Raw genomic sequence first — 15,613 nt, forward strand, 5'->3', positions numbered from 1 at the left:
TCAGGTCACCTCCCCCCTCTAAGGGCTCCCAGTATGTGAGGGGGCAGGCCAGGCAGAGGGGACCCCCCCTCCAGTGCATGAATTTTCATACACCGGGCCTCTAGTTTTAAATAAAGGAAAAGGTAACTTTGAACTTGATAAATCAGAAGTTAGGAAAGTCTGAATGTGTTCCTGTTCATCCTGTCCCAGGATCCTTTTCTGTTCAGCAACCATCTCCCACAGTCTTTCATTACATCTTCAAGTCTGTTTGGGCCAAAGCTAGCTTTTCTAAGTCTTCCTCAGGTAGTTGCTTTTGCCATCCAATACACTCTACAACTGCCTATGCACGGAGAAGGGACCACATCACTGCTCTGCTCTGAAAGCTCCTGGGCAATGCGGCTAAGAATGTGTGCTTTCTACTAATGTACTTAAAACAGCCTATTTCCTGTTACTGCTGTGACCTCTGACAACAAGAGAACCAATTATGGTTTGAACAAATGAATATGCCTGGCATCCCCACTGATTAATCTACAAAGGAAAATAATAGCATAGGAAGTAACTAAAAACAGTGTTCACTTACAAATTCCTGAGAAGAATGGCAGGACAGATCCCTCAAAGATCCTATGCTCTGGCTGGGATTTTTTTTTTTTTTTTTTTTGCTTTTTTTTAAATTCTCACCCAGGGATATGTTTAGAGGGGAAGAGAGAGAAACATCTATGTGACAGAGAAACATCGATCAGTTGCCTAACCACCCATGCCCCCAACTGGGGATCTAACTTGCAACCTACTTATGTGTCCTGACTGGGAATCAAATCTGCAACCTTTTGGTGTACAGGGTGATGCTCCAACCAACTGAGCCTCCCGGCTGGGCTGGCTGAGAATTCTTAACTGGGTGAGGCAAAGAGATGAAGTAACAGGTCACTGAATAATAGGGATAGCAGAATAAGGAGTAGGAATCAATGAACTGGCACCTTACACAATAATGTCAGAAAAGGTCAAGGGGCGCAGCCAATGTGGCTCAGTGGTTGAGCATTGACCTATGAACCAGGACGTCACAGTTCAACCCCCAGTCAGGGCACATGCCTGGGTTTAGTGCTTTGTTTCCATTGGGGAGCATGCAGGAGGCAGCCGATCAATGATTTTCTCTCATCACTGTTTTCTCCCTCTCTCCCTCTCTCTCTCTTTCTCCCTTCTCTGAAATCAATAGTTTAAAAAGTAAAGGTCAAGGAAATAACCACACAGTGTTCTGGAACCATGCACTACACATTCAGTGATTATAGGTAGTATATCAAAGACTAGTAAAAACTTTCATTCAGAAACATGTAATTTATAAGTCTTAGAACTAACCCCACAATTAAAATATCTGTACCCAAAACCTTACAACACAGAGGGGGGGAAAAGGAAGATCTCCATCTCATTCAAATAACTTTTCATACAAACATATATAAATATATTTAAATTTTCTTTTAACTATAAGTGAATTCAAACAGGCTGTTATAAAACCGAATACTATATACACAATTGTCTGTATAGATCATAGAAAACACAAAAATCAGAATGCTGAGTGAGTGCTGGTGGTGGAAAATGCCGTGTCAAAACTTGCTCAATAATGAACTGGGAGCCACTAAAGCTTAATGACCATGGGTCCATCCTTATTGCTAATGGTTTTGTCAACCTTCGGACCCTAGAAATTCAGGATTTTCTCCTCCTTCCTCTGCCTGCTTTGGACCGTGTCCGGCTGCCTGGCCGGACAGTAAACTGCTTTTTAAAGTCCACTAAGCAATCTGTGGCTTCTGAAATGGAAACAAAAGACTTGATGGGAGACTCATTTAAGTCGAGATGTGCAAGGGAACTCTGCATCTCTCTGCTGCAGCCTGCCTCTTCCATCCCTGGTGAGGGTACCCTAGAGAGAAAGGAAAAATTTTAGAATTCAATATTCAGCTACTAATAAGCACTAAGCATGCATCATGCATTGTAGCAGGGGTTTTTACATATATTATTAATTCACATAATCTTTGTAATCATCCAACCAAATAAGTAATATCATTCCCCTTTTATAGATGAAGACATTGGGTAAATCATGTACCTTAAAGCCACACAGTTATACAGTAAGAGAAGGAGGATTCAAATTCCCAAGCTGCTTGAAATCCAAATCAGAAGAGCAGGGTTGGGTAGGGATAGAGAGGTAGAGAGGAGTAAGAAATAGCTTTTGCTCTGTTTGTTTTAACACTGTAAGTGAACTGAGCTACTTTTCCATCCTTAGCTAAGATATAGGGGGTCACAGAGGCAGAGAGAGTGAGTTCCACATGATTTCTACCTTCTACATTTTGACTATCATACTATTCACAAAACCCAGGACTAGGCCTCTACTTCTTTAGAATTGCTCACAGCCGCACTTCAATGCACACCCCAATTCACCTGAAGGCCACTGTTTCTGAAGACTTGGTCTGTATCTCTGCATCTGTGATAGGAGAGAAAAAGCAATAACGTTGTTAGTAGTGTTGTAGTCATAGCACTTCTCATTGATCATGTGCTTCTTGTATTCTGGGCACTGCTTTTCATCAGGCTGCAGACTAATCCCCAATCCCCAGACTAATGGAATGTGAGCATTTAGGATCCAACACTCAGCTGCAGAAGTGTGGAGGTGAACACTTTAAATAAACAGCCTCTGGGTAAATCTACTTCAAATCTGGACTTGAGGGAAAAGGAGTTGCCAAGGGAAATCTGCCACCTGCGGAGAATCACAACCTGCTGATCTGGAGACAGCAGAACATGGAACTCACAGAGGCTGCCTTTCTAGAGTCATCGAAAGCCTTAAGCAAAAGTTCCTCTTCCATCTGCATCTGGTGAATTTTAACAATAGCAAATAACAACCACCACAGTAATGGTAGCAGCTAATGTTTATCCAGGGCCTACTTGTGCCAGGGAATATGTTTGGAGTTTTACTAGATATAAGCCTTGCAATCTGTGAAGTTGGTATTATTAATTCTATACAATGCTTGTAACCAATCTACTGATCCCTAAATACTAGGCACCAAGAGACAGAATTATTGCCTACAAAAGGAGCATAGGTTGAAACACTAAGCTAAAGGTAACATATGAATGAAGCATATAACATTAGAAGGAAGCAGTAACATTGGTATGTCTGATTTCCCATGCCTGTCCCTTTAACAGGAGTGGAGAACATCCGGCCTATGGGTCATATCATTTGGTCTGACTGCCAAGGCAACCACAGGCAGGACTTAAAATTCAATAAATCTAGGTACTTTTTTTCATAGTAACATAATTTTTAAGTTGTTAATTTTGCATGGTCTGTGAATGATGTTGTAAATAGCCAAATGGTCCTTGGCAGAAAAAAGGTTCCCCACCTCTGCTTGTGTCATTGCCCTGTCATCTGGAAATGTTTTTTCCCCAGTTCAACAGGCAGTCCTGGAAGTTTAGGCTTCATAAAACATGAAATGAAATGCATGATGAATAAGACAGGCTATCTCCCATCTTTCTTAGGGAGAGATGACCCAGACCGAGTCTCAAAGGCTTGCTACTCAGGTGAAATGTGTACCCACACAACTCTAACAAATAAGGAATAGGCAGTGCTTCTTTTCACTTGAAGGCCTTGGCCAAAAGCCCAGAAAACTGGCCCTGGGTTCCTCACCTGCAGTCTTGTGCTCAGACTGTTCCAAGAGACTGAGGAGTCGGCCTTCACTGCGGCCTTTTTCCTGTGGCAGAGACAAATAGATGAAAGGGAAGGGAAGGATTACCTCACAGCAGAGAATCTAAAAAACAACTTCCTTAGCCCAGATCACACCTGTCTCTTAAGGAAAGAGGTGTGGAGGCGACCTCTAAGAAAGTCTTTTGCTTTCTCATAAATGAGGGTATACAAGTTAAAAAGCAAACCGTGATGAAGAGAATATATCTTTATGCCAATATTATCGAGGAACGAATTCGAGTGAAGGCAAATTATTCCACCAAGATCATATTAAACACAAGTAGCCTTTGACCTACGATACATTCTGAGAGATTTAAATAGAAAATGACAATTTTGAGGTAAATTCTAGGGGCAGTGATAAGAAGAATAAATTGGCTCTACGGTATAAGCACATACCTATAAAACCTAACTCCAAATCACCACCACAAACCACCCCATTCATACAAGGGTTGCTTCTTCTGTCATGACAGATAATGGCTTCTTCATCTTAGCATACAGTGATTGCTATGGAAGCCTATAACACGGAGCTGCTGTTTTATCTTTCTCTCTAAGCCAAGACTTGCTCTTCCTAATCTCTAATCACAAAGCCCAGAAAGCACATCCATCTTCCCAGCAACCAGAGGCCAGAGCCACAGCTTCCTAAGGCCAGGCACACAAAGCGTTCAAGAGAGCTGATCGCACATATTGGCAGTGGGGGTATGATTGGATAACCTTTCTGGAAAGCAATTTGACAGTATGTTTCACGAGATTTTTAAATGTTTATTTCCATTGCTCTAAGAATTCCACTTTAGGAAATTTATTTTAAGAAAATAACCAGTGTTACAAAGACTGATTAATGTTTTAAACACAGTCTTATAATACAGAAGAACTGGAAAGAATCTGAATGTTCAGTAACGAAAATGATTACTAGTAAGTAACTGTATAATACAAACATTAAGAGTAATTTTTAAAAACAGTTTAAAAATAAACCAGGAAAGGTGTTTATGCTACAATGTTAAGTGTGTACACACACACACACACACACACATACAGTATGGTGCCAACTACATTAAAAATGTATAGAAAAAAAGACTGGAAGAAATTATAGTTGATAATGTCCCCTGATTCCTCATACTTCTTCATTTATCTTAATTTTTTATTATAGTTTATATTTAGTATCTTCACACTTAAAAAAAACTACTTCCCATATTTCCTACAACGAACATACTATTTTTAATTAAAAGAAAAAAACATTTTTAAAAGTACAAATTTTGTTTCAAGATAAACAGAAGAAAAGGAGGGAGAAAAGAGGAGAAAAACCCAGAACAGAACTGGGGAAGGTTAGGTAGCCTTTCCTGTTAAAACACTCCACATACCTTTGGGTTCCTCAGCCACTGCCGCTGCTTCCCCTCCTCAGCTGAGTGTACTCTCCCACTCTCTGCAGGCCCGTCTCCCTGGTCATGCCTTGCAAGCTGGAGACAGGACTCTACATGACACTGGTACTCTTTGAATGGGACCAAGGATTTACACAGATAACACTTCTCATTCCTAGCCAATCAGAAGAAAGAGAGAAAAAGCAGTTTTAAGGTTTGCTTTTGCCACTGGGCTCCTGGATATGTCTCAAATCATGTTTTTACGTCTCAAAGTTATTCTGTGGAGGAGACATGTCAACCAATGCAGAGTTGCTCAGCAGGGCTGCCAATAAAACTAACCCAATGACAATCAAAAGGACTGAGTGATTAGTGGTTTTCCCAGGCTGTTTCTCTGTACCCTGCTGTTGCAGCCGTGGGATGGTAATAAAACCAGCACTTCTAACTATCTCGAACAATGTTGATTGCTCTTCAGACATAAAATATTCTGTCAAACTCTTCTGAAATTAAGTTTAATCGTTTTTTCAAAGGGAAGTTAAAATTTAGACAGAAAAGGGAGCACCAAAAGCATTAAACCAAGATGACAATTTTACCAGCATAGATGAAATTGTCTGATTAGTAAATCAAGTCTGTCCATATGCTGACTTCCTTAATCCTACAACCTGCAACATCACCTAGGAAGTTACCAAAACCATGTGGTTCTGCCAAAGGCTTCTGCAAATTTCATACACATAGTTTTTTTTTTTTTCATTTTGTAACAGTTCAGTTTGTGGAAAGAGATGAAATTGTAAGGAGAATTGGACATTGGTGAAAAAGGAATCATTGAGAACAAAGGAAGAAAATGAACAATTATTAAATATTTGATAATGGCTGAAGGTGCTTTAAATACAATTTCTCAATTAATCTTCAGCCCTACTAAGAAGGTACTTTTCCCCCCAAGGTTCTATAGCTAATAACTGTCAGAAGCCAGGTTTGCCTGACTCAAGATCATCTCAGTTTTAAGAAGCTAAAGGAAACTATTCAAAGTTTGCTATTTTATTTTAGATTTCTCTTTCTGGCCATTACAACTCAATTACTACAGCAAGGGAAATTTGGATTGGCTCTAAGGAAGAATTTCTCTAGAGGTTTTTAAAATAGAAGAAATAAGTCTTGCCGAAACCAGTTTGGCTCAGTGGATAGATCGTTGGCTTGGGGACTGAAGGGTCCCGGGTTCGATTCTGGTCAAGGGCATGTACCTTGATTGCGGGCACATCCCCAGTAGGGGGTGTGCAAGAAGCAGCTGATCGATGACTCTCTCTCATTGATGTTTCTAACTTGCTATCTCTCTCCCTTCCTCTCTGTACAAAATCAATAAAATATATTAAAAAAAAAAAAAAGAAATAAGTCTCAAGTATTTAATAATCTCGGAAAATGCAAGTAAAACTCTTCCTTATGAGAAAAGCAGTCTACAGCCATACCACCCTGATCTCGGAAGCTAAGCAGGATTGGGCTTGGTTAGTACTTGGATGGGAGAAGCAGACCAGTGAACCTTGCATAGTTTATCAATTAATGCAAAAACATTTATTAATCTCCTACTGTGTGAAAGATGGCATCACTGAGGAAGGAGCATGTCCAAGTAGGCTTTGTCAGTTCTGCCCTCATGATCTCAACCAGTTACTTACAATTTCTCTTCAGTTTCTTTATTAAAAGAAAAAAGGATAACTGCCTTAAAAGCTATTATAACAGTTATATAGTAAATAAAGCACCTAGCACAATGGCTGGTACACAGTATTAGGTACTCAACAAATAGGTTTTATTGTTGTTGCTGTCTCAGACACATTTTATTTGATGCTGAAGAATAGAGTATGAATGAAGGCAAGTATCTGCCTTCAGATAACTAACAGCCTAGCCAAGGAAACAGAAATCTCAAAAATGAACAAAACAAATTACTGCAATACACTGTGATGAATACAGTCCTAGAAGAATGTCCACATGACAGTGATTCCAAAAGGAGCAAGGGATCAACTCTGCTCAACTGGATTGGAGAAGGAAACTCTAAAATGTAGGGTCTAAATCTGTTTCTAAGGTAAACGTTTCTGCCTAATGACTAACTGCTCTAATGTACTATTGGTAATATCTTTACTGTTGGGAAAAAGCACTCAAACCCAACCCCTTAAAATGTGCTTTCTTGTCAAACTGCAACCCACAACACAAGGAAGTCTTCTATATTGCCCAACCTTTTGCAACCCAACTTCTGTTATCATTATATCACAAAATAGCTCGCTGCTTCCCCAAAACACTAAGAAGTAAATTCAAAGAAAAAAAATTTTAATTTTAAAATTAGTTTAATGCAGCCAAAACAGTGGGGTAAACTGTACATAAAAAACTATTACACAGACACACACACATTTTAAGTTATAAGGAATAAAGTTTATTTTGGTAGATAATGTTAAAATTAAAGTTGCAGACGTGAGTAACATAACTCAACATCCTTAATTTGGTATGTGTGACACATTTTCTTGCTTTCTTGTATTCTACTAAATCACCATATCTAAACTGTTTTTATAAAACTAACATTGAAATTTAGCTTTACTATTTTCACTTATGCTCTGATTCTAAAGTTAAGAACAATGTGGAAATGGAGTGGGTAGCAGAATTTTTTTAGGGTAATAAAAAGGGATATACAGAGGCCACATACATTGACATAAAATGGGAATAATAATAAGAAATTCAGTCATCCAAGCAACAAAGTGATTGGCAGGCCAAAGAAACCCAGGGAAAGAGAAAAATTGGTCTTTTTATTTTTTTGTTTTTTGATTCAAGCAATGGTATGTTAAACACAGCATGCATACTTACTTCTCAATGTCTAAGGAAGTCTGGGCCACTATTCCACTGTCCCTCTTGCTCTGGGCCTCTATTTGTCTCCAAGTCAACACTTTCAACAAAAAATGAAGAAAAGCTATCAGTTAGCAGTAGACTCTGAATATAAAAGACAAAATGTATAGCAAGAAGCAAAGTTTAAAATCCTACTCCATGCACTGTCTGAGACATGCACTGTCTGAGAAACTTTTGACTTTATAGTACAGAGAATACACCTGTAAATATGTACTGAAACTGCCAGCTACAAGATATGTCCGTGTTTGCTAATGAGATCTATTTATCCCTATTTGCCATGGTACCTAAAAACCTAGTCCACACCAAGACAGGTTTTTGTGTACTACCCCAACCTGCAGTATCTGAGAGAGAGATTTATACCTTTCCAACCAAAATTCTCACTGGCTTAAATTGAACATAAGGCAATTAAGGTCCATTTCCTCCCCTTCCCACTCATCTTCAAATAATATGTTATCAAGACAAATCTCCTAACTCTATAGTTGGGTAACTACGCTGTTGTGTAGCCCCCCTTCCCTTAAACACAGAGCTTTATATTTGTCCCTGTTTTTTTTTTGTGTGTGTGTGTGTGTGTTTTGTTTGTTTTTTGGCAATAGTTTACTGACTTTTAGAGAGAGAGGGAAGAGAGGGAGAAAGAGAAACATCGAAAATGTGAGAGTATACTAGTAACATTTATGTGCTGTCTCCTGAATGCCCCTACCTGGCATGTGCCCTTGACTAGGAAATTGAACTGGCAACCTTCTGGTATATGGGACAATGCTTGACCAATGAGCAACACCAGCCAGGAATGTCCCTGTTCTTTTCAGGTGAACATTGCAGTCTGTCAAGTTCATCTGCAATATTGATTCTGTCATCTAATGTTATTAGCTCTTTTCCAGTTTTGTGTCATCTGCATATATGACAATCATCTTCATCCATATTTACAGAGAATCTTTAATATGTGAGTAATTTGGGGAGACATAGGAAATTATGAGGTGGGGTTCTTGCCCTAAGGAGCTTACAATGTATTAAGGGAGACAACATACACTCAAATAACTATAACACCAAATGTAAAGAGACATGCATAATAAAACAAGATGATACACACAAGTAACTATTAATAGTGTTTGTCTCTGTGGAGGATGACAGCGACACTTGAGGACTGAATTAGGAAAATGGTATGTTTTTCACCATATACTTTCTATACTGTTGAATTAAGAATTAAAAGGGAGAGAAAGAGAGCAGAGTACAGAGAAAGTAGGTAATCTATTTCTAAGGTTCCTTCCACCCCAGAGATTTTATAAGTAAAAATAAAGTACTGCAGGAGAAAAATATCCTGGACATAGTTATATAGCCTTCAAATCCTCCTGCTACTCCATCAGCCAGCCCACATTTCTCCATCTTATGTACAAGGACTTCATGAGAGATTTTATCAAGGGCACTGCTAAAATCAATTCTTAAAAGGTTGGCACCTCACAGATTACAAAAACTTTTAAGGGTTGTTTTTCCTCTCTCTCTTTCCATTTGTTCCCCCATCTTGACTACCCAGTATTTTTTCCAAAAGAAATACTTGGAAACACTCCACAGACAGGGCTGGAAAAAAATTGCTTCTAGCACTTTATATATACCTCTATTGCACTTAGCACATTTCTGTTGTTATTTGTTTGTATGTCAGTCTCCTTTCTACATCATGCAACTTTCTAAATTTAGAGATTCTGAGTTTTGTTTTGATCTCTTCAGCATCCTCAGCAAAATCTAGCACATATTAGACACTAATAAATATTTGCCAATTAAATCATAGCAATAGATTCAAGGAGGAAAAAAAGAGCTCTTGTTTTATGAGGACCTCTCTGTACCAGAGACTTTATAATCATAATCTCAATCCTTAGAACAAAATCTACAAGGCATATGTCATTATTCATATTTTATAGATGATTAAATATTAAATAACTGATCAAGATCACAAAGCCAAAACAACAACAACAAACCACAATACAAGTCTAACGTAAAAGAAGCATATGTTCTTTGATAAGAGTAGGCTACCTCTCCTGGAAAATAAAAGGGTAAAGGATGGGAAAAGAAAAAGTGTTAAGTAGTGAGTGAGTAGACAGGTGGAAAAGCATCTGAGGGGAGAGAGTTGGCAGATTGCTGGGAATCACACACTAATTCTATTATTTAATGTTAGAATCAGGACGGACCGGACTGGGCCTTGCAGCTAAGTTTTCCCTACAAAGAAACAGAAAAGTGTAAGTTGCTCTTAAAGGAGCTTCCAACTCCAGTTTATAAGGGTTGGGACAGTCACTTCAACTAGGAGCTGGCAGAGAATTCAATATGAAACTGAAATCCAAAACCCTTGCTGCTGGTGACAAGGGCCAAAGATTTCAAAAAGGAACAATGGAGTCTGAGAACAACTACCAGGAAAATAACCACCAGGCAAGGAAGCAAAATGGAGGAGAGGAAGGATGTCACCAAGATCTGAGAGATGGAAACACCCTAAGGAGTTGCCCTTGGGACTTGCCTCTGTCCGGGTAAGACAAAAGAAAGCAGTAATGCTTGTGGAATAAAGTACACTAACTTTAGAGTTGGACAAAATGGTGTCCAAACTGGGACTCTACTAGCTATTGATCATAGGCAAATAACTTAACCTGAGTATTAGTTTGAGTTATCCACAAAATGAGATGATACAGCATCTATCCTCATGAGTTTTGGTAAGAATCACATCAGGTAATCCAAATAAGCTGTAAGAGTTTCCAGCCCACAGAAAGCACTCATCAAACATAAGTTGTTAATTGTAATTATCATTATTTTTCCTCCAGACTTATTTTTTAGCCTTAGCCAAAGATTTAAGCCCATCCTTAAGATAAGCGCTTATCAGCCTGTCTAAAATTTGAATTAGGTCTTAGTTTTAAGTGGTTCCCATACTGATTTGTACAAACAGAATGAACAGCAAATAACCAAAGAATTATAGAACAATTATCAATACTATGTAAATATCAGCACATTTGTTTCCAAAAATCCAAAGACAAGCAATCACAAATAAAGCATATGGCCTAGAACTATAAGAGTGAAACAAATGGATCCTTAGGGAGTAGAAATTATATACACAAAGAAGAGAGATTTGTCATTCTCAATTTATCTCCCTCAACCTCAAAACCACCTCAGCAGAAAATAAGAGGCCATAGACTTTATGTTCCTAGTAAAAGTGCCCCTCACCCAGCCAGATACTCCTCAGTGGGCTGTAAGAGGAAGAAGGAAAGGTGCACTTCACCTGCATGCTGCCTGCCTCAATGTGCTGACCTCCCGTAAGAACTAGCCTAATAACAATGTGGCTATTTAAATTTAAATCTTAATTAGAATCTATAATAATAAAAGAATAATATGCTAATTAGATCAGATAGCTGAATGACCTTCCCGATGTCCTTCCAGACAAAGTAGGGCTGAAGCAGAGGGTGAGGCAGAGGTGGTTAGGAGCGATCAGACAGGCAGGCAAGCAGTTAGGGGAGATAAGGCAGGCAGGCAGAGTGGTTAGGGGCAATCAGGCAGGCAGGCGAATGGTTAGGGGTGATTAGTCAGGTAGGAGTGATTAGGGGCAATCCGCAGGCAGGCAGAGGGGTTAGGGGCAATCAGGTAGGCAGGGAGGCAGGCAGGCAGGCAAGCAAGCAAGCGGTTAGCAGTCACAGATTACAAGAGGGATGTCCAAGAAGTCCCAGATTGCAAGAAGGTGCAGGCAAGGCTGAGGGACCTCCACTCCCAGCCATGCATGAATTTCGTGTACTGGGCCTCTAATTAAATATAATTTAAAATTCAGCTCAGTTCCATGAGCCACATTTTATGTGCTCAATAGCCATGTGACTACGGCTTTCATATTTGACTCCACAGATATAGAACATTTCTGTCATACAGACAGTTCTATTGCCTAGCACTGCTCCTTTAAGAGATAACCAGGATAAAACATGCCACAAGAAATCCAAGCCTCCCTGGCATCTCTCATCCCCACAAAACTCTACTCTGACTCTGGGAAGACTTTTCTAATCTGACCCAATCATCCACTCCTACTCTCGAAATGACTCTGCCTTCTGGAATTCCTGCCAGTGATCAACAACCCCCCGTCACACACTCCCATGACATTCTCAACCTCCTCTGAACATTCTCTTCATCTCCTTGATCTCACTGAAAGATGGCTGTCCTCGGAGGATACTTCTTTGCCTTGTACCTTCTTCCTCACACCACAGCAATACTGACCTGGGGTTGGGGTAGATATCCTCTTCTTCCTCGTTGCTTCCAGCCTACTGGAAAAACCTAGTTTGAAGCACAAATCAGTGTTACCCTGCAACCCAACCCTGAAGTAGTCATTGCCTGTTCTCCTGATCACCTGCCCTCCACCAGCCACCCACATTTCCCAACCATTCAATGAAAATTTTAATATATCACTGTCTTTCTCTTCACCACTCCTGCCATCATTCTTGGTGATTTAAATATCTATAAACTGTATTAGACTGAAGCATATCAAGTTGTAGATTTTATAGGTTTCAACCTAAGGTATGATGCATCAAATGCTCTTGCCTCTCAGTTCCTTGATGACTATCCCAGCCTTTCTCAGGGGGGGTTCTGAGACAGAAGTAAGCCTAATGCCCTTATGAGGCATACATTGTATGTGATGAGTTGATCTTTGTCTGCTGCATCTAGAATAGTTGGTACCAGTTTTGTACCATCCTTGAGAGAAGTAGGATAACAATCTGTTCATTGTCTATGTTTCATGATTCCAATGAGAAAACCTGGTTGTAATAGTGCCACTTATAAGCTCTCAATTTCAGATGTCCCATTTTCTGATCACCACCACTGATCTTTTCTGACTCCCTCTAAATACCTTAACTCCAATAATTTCTCAGCTTCTCTAGGATATCTAATTCCAAACTATCACTTTTTTCAGTGTTCTTTGCCCTCTTATGTTCTCAATTTCCTTCTTTCCTAAGTTAGATCTCATGGTTATCTAATCATTCCCTTGAGTATTCCCTCAACTTACTTCTAATTTCTTTTGTACTCCTTGGCAAAACCCAATTTTAGTTAAGTCCAGCACTCCACCTATTATTTGTTCCTACCTAAGCAGCACAACAGTGCCAACTGAGCTCACATTATATTTAAGTCCACAAACCTCAAGAGGACCCTCAAGTACTGCCTATCAATCACACCCCCCCAATAAATATATTTCCATAGTCAGTATATTCTTGTACTCTCCCAGAGTTTATTTCACATCTTTTCCACTATCATCATACCTCCAATACCCATCCTTACTCAGCTGTCATTCTTTTTTGTTTTAATATAAAACTTTATTGGGCTATAATTAACATATATTCAATAGTTTTGAGTATATCCAGAGTTGTATAACCATCACCACACCAATTTTAGAACATTTTGTTAACTGAAAAAGAAATCTGTTCTTATTAACATTCATACTCAATTTTCCCCCATACTCTCAGCCCTAGGCAATCACTAATCTGTGGATTGACTATTCTGGTCATATCCTATAAATGGAATCATACAATATATGGGTTTTTGTAACTGGCTTCCTTCAGTTAACGTATGTTTTCATGTTACAGCATGTGTCAGTACTTCATTATGTTTTTCTCCACTGTGGTTGCATCATATCACATTGCCACCAACAATATACTGGGGTTCCAATTTCTCCACAGTTTTAACCAACATTTGTTATTTTCGGGTTTGTTAATAGCCATCTTACTGAGTATAAAGTGTTATTTCATTGTGTTTTTTAACTTTTAATTCTTTAATGACTGATATTGATCATCTTTTCACATGTAAATCTTCTTTGAAAAAAAATATATTCAACTCCTTTGGTCTAATTGGGTGTTTTTTTTTGTGTGTGTGTGTGTGTTTTTTATGTTTTCTCAGTTCATGAGGTATTGAATAATTTAGAGGTCTTAGAAAAACAGTTCCTACTATAGTTTTTGTGTATATCTAGTTCCTATTAGTATTTGTGTATAAAATATATAACTCAATCTTTTTCTTTAACAGCTGGAATTTTTACTTAAGCAATATTGACAATATATATCAAGAATTTTAAAATAACTCATATCTTCTGACCCATGAATTATACTTTGGGAATCTACTCTGAGGAATCATGTGAATTTAAATGAGACTGTAAAACAAAGATATTTTATCAAAGCATATAACAATAAAAAAATTAAATGACCTAATGTTCAAATACAGGATAAAATACTATGCAGGAATTCAAAATAAAGATTGAAAGGAGGATAGGAGACGGCTGCCGACGGGAAGGCAGGCTGAAAGACAGTGTGTGAGTGAGAGAATGAAAGGAGAGTGTGTGGACATACGAGGAGTATTTTATCCAGTAGGATGGCTAACTCAGAACTACAGGACATTGAAAAAAGAGATAGAGGAAGACATAAACAAATGGAAGGACATACCATGTTCATGGATTGGTAGAATCAACATCATTAAAATGTCCATACTACCTAAAGCAATCTATAGATTCAATGCAATACCTATAAAAATACCAATGGCATATTTCAAAGATCTAGAACAAACTCTACAAAAATTCATCTGGAATAAAAAATAAATAAAAAGACCTTAAATAGCCACAGCTATCCTGAGAAAGAAGAACAAAGTTGGAGGGATCACAATACCAGACATCAAGCTATATTACCAAGCCACATTCTCAAAACTGCCTAGTACTGACACAAGAACAGACATCTAGACCAATGGAACAGAATAGAGAACCCAGAATTTGACCCAAGCCATTATACTCAATTAATATTTGACAAAGGAGACAAGAGCATACAATGGAGTCAAAACAATCTCTTTAATAAATGATGCTGAGAAATTTGGTCAGATACATACAAAAAAATGAAACTACGTAGATCAACAACTTACACCATACACAAAAACAAACTCAAAATGGCTAAAGGACTTGAATGTAAGATGGAAAACCTAAAAATCCTACAAGACTCCATAGGTAGCAAAATTGCAGACATATTTCATATCAATATCTTTACAGACATAGATCCTAGGGCATGAGAAACTAAGGAGAAAATAAAATAAATAAATAAGACTACATCAAAATAAAAAGCTTCTGCACAGCAAAAGAAACCATCAGCAAAACAACAAGAAAGCCCACAACATGGGAGAAAACATATTTGCCAATGTTATCTCCGCTAAGGGTTTAATCTCCAACATTTACAGGAAACTCATACAACTTAACAAAATGAAGATAAACAATCCAATAATAAAAAAAAAAAGGGTAAAGGATCTAAATAGACACTTTTCAAAAGAGGACATTCGAAAAGCCAAGAGATATGTGAAAACATGCTCAAAGTCACTAATCATCTGAGAGATGCAAATTAAAACAACGAGATATCACCCCACACCTGTCAGAATGGTAATCATTAACAAATCAACAAATGACAAGTGCTGGAGAGGATGCGGAGAAAAAGGAACACTCCTTCACTGTTGGTGGGAATGCAGCCTGGTGCAGACATTGTGGAAAACAGTATGGCATTTCCTCAAAAAATTTTAAATGGAACTGCCATTTGACCCAGTAATGCCACTTCTAGGAATATATCACAAGAAAACAGAAACACCAATCAGAAAGGATATATCACCCCTATGTTCAGAGCAGCACAATTTACAATAGCTAAGATTTGGAAACAGCCTAAATGCCCATCAGCAGATTAGCGGATTAAAAAACTATGGT

At 38.4% G+C, this 15,613-nt stretch overlaps 1 protein-coding gene across 2 annotated transcripts in view; it reads right to left on the reverse strand.

Moving 5' to 3' along the window:
- Positions 1-1,285: 1,285 nt before the first annotated feature.
- The window catches only part of UIMC1 (ubiquitin interaction motif containing 1), a 67,222-nt gene continuing 52,894 nt past the window's right edge, over positions 1,286-15,613 (reverse strand). For both annotated transcript variants that reach the window (XM_084886600.1, XM_084886599.1), the window contains exons 11-16: positions 12,127-12,183; positions 7,870-7,948; positions 5,041-5,212; positions 3,632-3,695; positions 2,398-2,440; positions 1,286-1,882 (exon numbers count right to left, since the gene is read on the reverse strand). In XM_084886600.1, the coding sequence (XP_084742726.1) occupies positions 1,672-1,882; positions 2,398-2,440; positions 3,632-3,695; positions 5,041-5,212; positions 7,870-7,948; positions 12,127-12,183 (626 nt within the window). In that variant the 3' untranslated portion in view covers positions 1,286-1,671. The remainder of the gene's footprint in view (positions 1,883-2,397; positions 2,441-3,631; positions 3,696-5,040; positions 5,213-7,869; positions 7,949-12,126; positions 12,184-15,613) is intronic.

The sequence above is a fragment of the Pipistrellus hanaki genome (assembly GCF_964339955.1).
Source record: "Pipistrellus hanaki genome assembly, chromosome: 5".
In the NCBI taxonomy this organism is placed as follows: domain Eukaryota; kingdom Metazoa; phylum Chordata; class Mammalia; order Chiroptera; family Vespertilionidae; genus Pipistrellus; species Pipistrellus hanaki.